General features: G+C 47.1%; 1 protein-coding gene across 2 annotated transcripts in view; it reads right to left on the bottom strand.

Moving 5' to 3' along the window:
* ATP9B (ATPase phospholipid transporting 9B (putative)) overlaps nucleotides 1-10,102 on the bottom strand; it is a 447,238-nt gene that overhangs the window by 65,699 nt on the left and 371,437 nt on the right. For both annotated transcript variants that reach the window (XM_019524099.1, XM_019524092.1), the window contains exon 13: nucleotides 5,713-5,855. In XM_019524099.1, coding sequence (XP_019379644.1) covers nucleotides 5,713-5,855 — 143 coding nt within the window. The remainder of the gene's footprint in view (nucleotides 1-5,712; nucleotides 5,856-10,102) is intronic.

Consider the following 10,102-nt stretch of genomic DNA (forward strand, 5'->3'; position numbering starts at 1 on the left):
TCGGAAGGGTTTTTTTTTTTTTTTTTTTGAGTGACCCTGCTTAGTGCATCCTTTTAAAACTACCAGTTTTTTGGCAAAAATAATATATTTTATACTTAAACCATCAAATTCTGTGATCCTATGAAGTCATAATTTCAGCATTTTGATGGTAATAAGTTTTATAAACAATTATTGTCTTCGGCCATGTTAATTTGCCAGGTGTTTTTCCTTAAATTAATACCTTATTGAAGTGATTCTCAACCACTTGGGGTGCCATGCAATATTAGCAGTGTTAAGTGTGCAAGCACCTGCATAATTCACGAGATAAAAACAGAGATTTCATATAGGAATTCATAGTGTCAAAAAGTTCTGACCTGTTGTGGTCTTTCTGAGTTCTGTGCAAGAAAAGAATTGTTTTATTATTTTTCTGTAGTCAAAGAAAACTGAAAGCTAAGAGCTGGCATTTTTGAGGGGTGTCTTGAGTGTAACAAGGGGTGCCTTGATTCTAAAATGTTTGAGAACCACTGTCTTATTGTCATTTTGAATTCACAGTATTTGGTCAAGAAAAAAGAAAAAGAAAAAATATGTATATATCAAACAAGATACTAGAGCTGCATTAGCCAAGAGAAATGATACAGGGGCTATTCATTTTTATGCTTTAGAGCATGAGCTGATCACAAGCTAGGGTCAGTTGCACACTTTCCCACATGCTATATATTATATAATTGGCCAAATTTGCTCATGGAGTTTAAACACCTTCCTCTGAGCATTTAGTGCAACCTGTAATCAGAGAGACAGAATACCACACTACATGAATCATAGTTACATTCTGGGAGGGCAACTGTATACTGTTAAAATAAAAAATGATTTTTTATAAGGAATCCATAATGTTTCTGCTAGAACTAGTTGGTGGATGAACTCTAGTGTTACTCAAAAAGACTCCCCCCCTTCTTCCTTTTTATACATATTTATCATTTGCAATGATATACTGTAAATTACATATTTCACAAGCTAAAATTACAAATTTCAAGCGAGACATTAGACAGAACTCTTTAAAAAAGTTAGATAAATTACCATGATAAAGGTTGCAATTAAATTCAGCAAGCAGCTTCAAATAGTTTACAAATAATTAGTTAAACTGAAATAAACTTCATAAAGCTCAGGATTGTCAATGTGCTTTAAAAAACTATTGTATTTTATTTTTTGGCATTCATACTCCCATAGACTGGGAAGGAAAAAAAAGAGAGAGGTGGTTCTGATAATATCTATTATTACACATACAGAAGGTGCTAATACACAGCATTAGGGATACACATGTATTTAGAGACCAGATTAAAATATTTTTAATATACTGTGTTTAATGTATTACTTAGATTATGTCACTAGATAACACTAACAAAAAATATTCAATGTAGAATGTGCTCCTGTTTCACACAGTGTTGGAAAGCAAGGCACAGAATGCACTCTCTGAACTGATGTGAAATACAGGCAAGAAAAAAAAAAGTCCTGCTATGACAATTTCTTACAGCTTAGGTAAAAATATTAAAATCCATAGATATTTTTCTATTGCAGTTTGGAAAGCTACTTTATTTTTTAAATTATTTTAGGGAATCTCCTTGAGGAAAAATCACTGTATTTTAGTAGATTGATGCATTCAATGTCAGAGAGAACTAAGCGATGTAAAAATAAATTAAGAAACAATGCCTTTTGTTTGGTGTTTGATTTAGCAATGCCAGGACTAATAACTTACAACAGTAAAGTTCCTCAGATCTTTACAAATATGATTGTGGCATACTATAAGAACACATTTCACTCTTAAATACCGAAAGGACTAGGATGGGAAAAGCTTATCATTTGGGATTTTATACCTTATGAAGCAGACTAGAGGTCAACAGATAGACATCAAATGAGCACAGCATTTCTACTTCACACCACTGTACTAAAGATTAGTAAGGATGGTTTTGTTTATTTTGTTACTATTCAAGGTGAAGAACAATAATAGGCACCAGTTAGGAAGATCAAATATAGAAATTAATCTCAGGAAAATGAAAGGATGAAACATGACTTCACCTCTCCTTTAGAAAGCACCATTTTAGAGGCTGTTCTTAGTATTTTAGCACAGGCTTACTTGTTTGTAGGCCAGTCCTAATTTTGAATTGTCTTTAAAAAAATTTCAAGGGAACGAGTTTATAGGGATACATGTGACACACAAAAAACCCAGCAGTTTGAGGGCTAAAATGTCATTTAGCATCATCTGGGTTAATTCACATGGTAGTTTATGAAATAATAATAACACCACTAATGCAGCCATTGTAGTAAAAGAGATTACATTGAAATAATCAGGACTACTTATAGGATATATACGGACATTTGCGGGGCTGAGGCAGAAGTTAGAGTGAATTAAAAATGGCCACCTGATCTATGGTAAATTGGGATGGGGATGGGGCAGTGGGGAATCTGGAGGGATCCAGGGGACAAGCAGGCTCCCTGAGAGGTGGGTGGGACCAGGGGACAAGCTGGGTCAGCAGGGATGACTGGGGAGGGATCAGTGGGACAAAGTGTCTGCAGAGGGGACTGGGGAGACCAGGGGGCTAGCACAGTTTGCTGGGGGGTGGGGTTGGGAGACTGTGGGGGCAAGTGGGATCTGAGGGGGGTTGGTGGAGTCTGAGAGAGTTTAGTGAGATCAGGGATGACTAGTGGGATCCTCAGGGGGACTTGGCGGAACGGGGATGTGCTCCCCTCCTCAGGGGCTATTTTTAGCCTCCCAACCACCCCAGAGGAATGACTCTCCCCAGTGAATCAACCAACCCACTCCAACTTACTGCCTCAGCTCCCAGCACCGACTGGTAAAATCATCACTTGTAGGAGCAGTTTGTGGGATGGGTCGTTTGGTGGCCTTGGGAGGAAGGGGGGGGGGCTAAAAATGGCCCAGTGCTGGAGAGGAGATATAGGAAAAGTGCAGCCCTGGGACTGGGGCCAGCGACTGAGTTTGCCCAGCCCTGGGGCTGTGCTGGAAACTGTACAGAAATTCAATTAGATTGGTTTCACTGGATCCAATCTAAGTCAGGCTACCTGAGAGGTCCAGTTAACTTAGATTGGGTCAGCCATTTTCAGACTGATGTAAGCTTCCTGACAGTTCACACTTATCTCTATCTAACTAGGAATCTAAGTGTAAGATCTGCACCTGGGTGAACTAAGTTAGATTGGGTGGCCATTTTTACTGTGATCTAAATTCCCTGAGGCTAGGGACAAACATTTCACAAACTAGTTCAAGTGATCAGAAACCGGTTTAAACCTGAAACAGAACAGACATTCAATACATATTAACTAGTTTCAAGATGATCGAAACTGGTTGGAGATAAACCTGGTTGAATATAGTATGAGACTCAACTGATTTGGCTCAAACCAGTTTCTGCAATGTCTGTCCCAGACGCCTTGCTGGTTTAACTTAAACTAGAGTCTTCCAGCATCCCAGCATGCACTCTGGGTGGGCACGGCTCTCTGCTTCAGCCACAGGGCTGACCCCACTCCTTTGCTCTCTAGCCCAAGCAAGGACCAACCGGCCTTAGCAGAGACACTAGCTGGCTTGGCCCCATTAAGGCAAAGTGGGCAGGGAGGGGGCTGTGGTAGTGGCCCCTGGGACTGGAGGACCCTGGCTGCACGGCAGAAGGAAGGAGGGAGAAATTAAACCTTCTCCCTGCCACCTTTACCTTAACAGAGCCATGCTGCGACGGACTCTTCCCCCTCCTCTTCCCCCCACCCCAGGGTCAGGGGGGCTCTGTGAGGCAGTGGAGGAGGCCTCCTGCTCCTCCTTCCCATCCTGGAGTGGACAGATGGACTCCACGAGGCTGTCCAGCCCCCAGAGGGAGGCTCTTCCCCCTACTCCTCGCCCCCCTGCCGCTGCAGGGCAGGGAGGGGGGCTCTGTTTGGGCCTGGGAGTTGGGGGGTTCTTCCCCTTCCTCCTCCACTCCTGCTGCTGTGGGATGGGGAGGGAGACTCTGTGAAGTTGCCTGGCCCCAGAGAGGGACTATTCCCTCTGCTCTTCCCACCACTCCTCCTCCTGCAGGGCAGGGAGGAGGGTCCTGTTCAGTGCTGGGTGGAGAGACTAATCCCCCTCCTCCCCTGCTGCCCTCCCTGCCACGGGGTGGGGAAGGGGGGCTCTGTTCAATGCTGGGGGACAACCTTTCTACTCCTTCTCCCCCTACCCCCTTCTGCCACAGGGCATGTGTGGGGGGAGGGGGAGGTGCTCTGTGCGGTGCTCCATGGGTTGGCTTGGCTCAGCCAGGGCACGGGGAGCAGCTATAATGGAGCTGCAGCTGCCAGGGGTGGGCCCATGTGGCCCCGCTCAGCCTCGCTCAGCCCCAGTTGAGGCAGCTGCGTGGTCTCGCTGGGCCAGGCCATTGGGGTGGGGCCACCCCGGTGGGTGCAGCTCAGTGACAGGGACATTAAGCCCTGTCAGCAAGCTCAGCCGGGCCCAGTGTGCAGTAGATGGCTGCTAGCCGAGCCATCTCAGAGGTGCCCCAGGGGCTCACGGGTGTGCTAGCAGCCCTTGTGGTGGGTGGCTGCTGGGTTCCAGGCCCTCCGGTGTCTCTGAGCTGGCCTGGCTAGCAGCCACCGGCCACATGCTGGGCTGGGCTGGGTAGGGCTGCACTCGCTGACAGGGCTCAATGTCCCTGTCATTGAGCCACAGCTGTCAGGATGGCCCCACCCCTATGGCCTGGCCCAGAAAGACCTTGCGGCTGCCTTGGCCAGGGGTGAGTGAGGGCAGTTTGGGGCGCAGGGGAGGGGACACCCCCGGCAGCTGTGACTCAGTGACAGCTGCTCCTGGCACCCCAGTTGGGCTGCACCACAAAGAGACCTCCTCCCCATCTCATAGTGGTGGTGGGTGGGAGGGAGACAGAGGGGGAAGAGACCCTCTCCCCTCAATGAACAGAGCCTGTCTCCCCACCCCATGGAGAAGCAGAGGGAAGAGTCCCCTTCTGGGGTTGAGCAGCCTGGCATAAAGCCCCATTCCCTGCCCTGCAGCGGCAATGGAGAAGCAGGGAAACAGCCCCCCTCTGGTGCTTGGCAGCCCTGCAGAGCTGGGCCTGTGTGTCAGGATTGCTCCTAGCTGTCAGGGAGCCTCTGGGTTGGGCAGAGTTCTTCCCTCCTCCTCCTCCCCAACCACAGTGGTCTGGACAGGCTCCCTCTTCTCCCACCCTTGGCACCCTGCAGACCAAAGTTGAAGTTTAAACCCCTCCTCAGTCTTACTCAGGCCTGCCCAGGCCTGACCCCCACCCCCGCTCAGCTCAGCTTCTCTGTGAAAGGGGAGGGCTGCTCTAGTGCCCCCAGGCTTCTGGCCTAAGCCACTGCAGGCATGTGCCCGCATTTCTGGAATGAAAAGAGAACATCTATCCACTTGGAAACCAGTTCACTCTCTGCAGGTTAGACTAACCTGCAAAGATTGAATCAATTCAGGCTCGGGATTTTTGAATGTCTGTCCCTAGCCTGAATGTCTGTATGTACCCATAGAAGTTAGTTCCATGCTTAGTAATGAAGGTCAAATCTCACAAAGTCTGAGCTAATCAAACATAAAACACGTGCATAAAAACAAAGAAACAATAAAACCCCCCAAATGAAGTGAAATCTAATCAAACTGAAACAATCCAACCACCATTAGTAAATCATCTTATTTGTTACAAAATAAATTAAATTAATATATAAATAAAATTTTAAATACACAGAGTCATGTACCTGTTTTATCTGTTAGCAAATATACTAAACGACCCAATTCTTCTGGTATGGTGCTGGTTCGGACAACTGTTCCAGGTATATTGTCATCCTTCATAATCATCCACCCATAGGCTGCTTTGCCCATGTCTAAGTTCACACGTAAACTGCAAAGAAACATGCACCACACTTAACATCATAACAAGACAATGTCTTACAAGATGAAAAATTTAATAAAAAACTGAAATCTGCTTTTTCATAAGATATTGGCAAAATCTTGAACTCCATAAAACTGCAAATATTTTGGGGCAGGAACAATCTCTTTGGTGTGTGTTTTATACTGCCTAGCACATAGGAGTATTTGCCCTTGTATGACATTGCTAACAAATACTGCAATAAAAACAGATATTACCTTATTTACTCACATAACATATTCACTTTCCTCCAAAAAATTAGCCTTTCAAAATTGGGGCATATGTCTTAATCAGGGAAGCTTATTTTTCTGTCTATAATAGATGCATGGAGATGCTGTAAATGGCTGCTGTTTAGTGTACAGCAGAGGCAGAACTGGAGGGGGCGGGGGATGGTACAATAGTGTGTACTCCTTTGATGCTTGATTCACCAAAAGTTTAAAACTACTTCTCCAAACACAGCAGCAGTGGCATGTCTATTCAGACAGTACTGATAGAGTAAACTGACTTAATGGCTCATTATTATCTACCTGATTTCTGCTGACTGTTCTTCACTCTACAGGTGTTAATGACCATCTCAATTTTTTACTGGTCTTGATGTTCCACTAATCAAGCTATCCTTTCTTCCCACATTTTGCTGTCTGGTAGCTACTCCTTTCTTCTCCTATCATAGCCTAGCAACCTGTTTTTAGGTTTTTTTTAATTCCTAGCTCTGCCCCTGAAGTCCTGTGTTCAGTAGCAACTGCAGTTTCAGCACTTGGCTGAGCAGTTAGCAATGGTTGAAAATCCTTTTTTTTTTTTTTCATTCTTCCTTCCTAAAATAAGGTTGCTTTATTTGGGGGTATGTGATATGTGAAAAAAAATGATATGCCCAATATATTCACCTTAGAAAAAACTATTAAAAATTGCAGATGTGTGAGAAGACTAGTGATGCACTTAAACTACTGTGGTGAAAAAGGAAAAAAAATATAATATACATAATTTAGCATAATAAATATGATAAATAATTTTAGAGAAACTTTTTCATTCCTTACTCTGTTACTTTTAAAAACCATTTTCTCTGTGATGTGGAGATGTACATTAATATGTCTTCTAATCTTAATTAACTTTACTTACAATCAATGTTAAAAAAGCTGCTATCAGCCTTGTATTGTATACTTTATTTTCCCTTTTTATTACGTTATACAAGATGTGGCTAACTTTACTTCCAGAATAGCTGATATCCCGCTGGTAAAACCAATGAATTCTATATCCTTAGCAAGACAAGTCAGTCAACCAGTGTTGATTTCAGCCCCATTTCTTTTGCTGAAGATCAAATTAAGCAGTAAGTTTACAGTACTATGACTTTATTTAAAACTGTTTAATACTGTTGTGTCAATTCAAAAGTGCTCCTGGGGAACACAACACCAGAATTATCCTTAAAATTCCCAAAATGCTGCATTACAGCAATACCAAGATGGCAGATGTATAAAAAACCTTTCAAATACTTTCCAGCTGTCCCTAAGCAATTGTTGTGTAATGGATACAAATGTTGTTGTTCATGCACAAGTGATTGTGAATCACCAAAGGGGACAGTAATTCAGAGACAGCTATAGGCCATAACGACTATGCTTAATCTGAGTTGCATGAAATCCTGCATTTTCAATAACATTTTTTGCAATGAAATAAATTTTCATCTACTATTCCTTTTTAAGCCCACCAAGGAGATCTCCAAGGCCCAAGCTAAAAAACAAAAAGACAAGCTTTTTAAAATACAGAGCTCATCATCCGTGATAAGCAGGGATCTAGGCTTTCCATTTCCCATGAAAAAAAATGAACAAACTGGATTTTTCATACTAACCAAGAAAAATGTGGACTTTTCATTTTAACAGAGAGACATGTGGATTTTGCACTTTTGCAGAAAGCTCCCTGCAGGCCAGGAGTTCCAGCCTGCAAGGGGCTGGGGAAGCAGGAGATGGCTGGTCGGGCAGGGGGTGCCATCTGCATGTGCACACACACATATGCACATGGCTGCCAGGTAAGTCTGGTGGGGGTGGGGATGGAGCAAGGGTGAGAGTTGGGCAGGACTGGGACTGCTACCCAACTGGGGTGGTGCTTGGGGGCAAGGGCCTGAATGTGCAGCCATAGGGCCTTGGAATGGAGCAAGACTGGGCTGTGGCTGGTTGTCCAGGGGCTGGGGGGAGGGAGGAGGCTGGGTCTCCACTGCTGTACGCACTCTGCGAGGACCAGAGGGGGCATGTGCCCCTGAATTTTGTGTGTGGGGTGGAGGCAGCCTGCCCTCCATAGTCTCGGGCTACCTGCCCTCTCCCTGGGGCCTCTATGGTCTAGTGAGCGAGGCCTGGCATGGCAGGGCAGAGCAGAGCCAGGCAGGGAAGCTTCTTGCTGCTGTGAGCCCTGTGCCACCCTGGCGATGTGCCCCTAGCCCACCCGGCAGCAGTGGGGGTGGCGGTCCAGGGTTGTGCCCCTTGCCGCTGCTGGACTGGCAGGGGTTGCATCATCATGGCAGTGCAGGGCTCCCAGGGGTGGCAACAAGTTTCCCTGACTGGCCCTGCTCTGCCCTGCCATGCCAGGTCCCACCCACTGGGCCCCGGAGGCCCCAGGGGGAAGGCAGCAGGGCAGGAAGCCTGAGACTGCAGTGGACAGCCCACATCTGCCCCCTTCCATGGGCTCTGCTCCAGCTGTGCCACCCATTGGGGAGCTGGGCTCCATGCTCTGTTGCCTCCTGCGGGAGGCAGCCAGGGCCCAGGTGCTGCTGGGGGAGCAGAGGGCTGCAGACCCAGGTCCCTGGCCCTATAGCCATGGCAATTGGGGGCCCCCTCTGCCAGGGCTGGGGAGTAGAAGGGCTGTGGGTGGGAAGTGAGGAGCACTGGCAGGAGGGGAGCAGTGGGGGGGTTGTGGAGAGCAGCGACAGCAGGGGAGTGGTAGTGGTGACTGGGAAGCAATGGCAGTGGCGGCAGGCAGGCATGGGGGAGGGAAAGTAGGGAAATGGTGGGGGGAGTGGTGGCGGCAGGAACGCGGAGCCCATGTTGGTGCCCTGGGGTGGAGTGGCAGGAGTGTGAAGCCTGGGCACGGGGTCTGCATTGTGTGAGGCTCACACACAGTCTGCAAGAGCTGCATGTAATGGGGCCAGAGGCCCGGCCCCATCTCTCTCTTTCTCTCCCACCCCACCATAACACCACACCCCTTCCACATCCCCCACCCCAATCACATAACCTACACCCCTCCACACCCACCCACCACACAAACACCCAATCCACCACACATGCACCCACTCCCCAACCACACCCCTCCACATACACTTCCTTGCCGTTCACACACAATATATAATAGGACTGTATTTTGAGCTATTATGCAGTCATTTCTAGATACACTTCACAAACACATAAATCAGTACAAAAATATTTTTAAATAAAATGAAAATAAGTTATAGTAGAAGTTTTATTTTTTGTATACGATTTGGTTTTTTTTCCTGGTTTCCAGATTCCAGCACCCACCCTCCCAAAAGGAGTACTTCAGGGCAAGGGAAGGGCCTTCTGGTGGCAAAGGTCAGAGGTTGGGGGGGGGGGCAGGACGCCCGGTCCCAATATGGTGACTGGGGGCAGGGCCACTGTCCAGGGGCAGGGCCCTAGACAGCTTGCCAAAACTTGGTAAGCGGCCTTCCAGCCAAAATAGTTGCCTGCCCCTGGGTTATACAGTGTGTAACCACTAAGTTATATCTATCCTCCTTAAGTCTTAATCTTACAAGATTGTAAGAGACTCCTGGACACTTGAAAACTTCTGGATAGCGTTTCAGACAAAATGGACAATTCTCATTAGAGGTGCTTTAGTTTGCTACCTAACGAAATGCAACAGTGCACAGGGCACTGGAAGCCAAAATGCTAGGGGCTTGGCGGGCCCTGTGCAACTTAGGGACTGTGGGACCTGGTGGCAGCCAACCCATGCAGGCAGGCTCCAGTGAAGAGAAAAAAAAAGTGGCGAGCCTGATGGGGTTTTTTCCCCCCTCCTGGGAGCTTGTCTGCCTGTCTGAGCTGTGTGGGGGCCTGGTGCTTCCCTCTGCAGCTGCAAGGGGGCTGGTGCTTCCCTCTGTGGCTGTGGCATGCCCTGGGGCTGCCCAGGCTGGGTGCCATGACAGCCCCATGTCAGGGAATTTACAAGAACTGTCAAACAGCCCACAGCTGCAGTGGGAGGGAGACACATGGCCTCTTGCCCACCAGCCGTGCTGC

This window comes from Gavialis gangeticus, unplaced genomic scaffold (genome assembly GCF_001723915.1).
Source record: "Gavialis gangeticus isolate Ggan-Ray unplaced genomic scaffold, GavGan_comp1, whole genome shotgun sequence".
NCBI lineage: Eukaryota > Metazoa > Chordata > Crocodylia > Gavialidae > Gavialis > Gavialis gangeticus.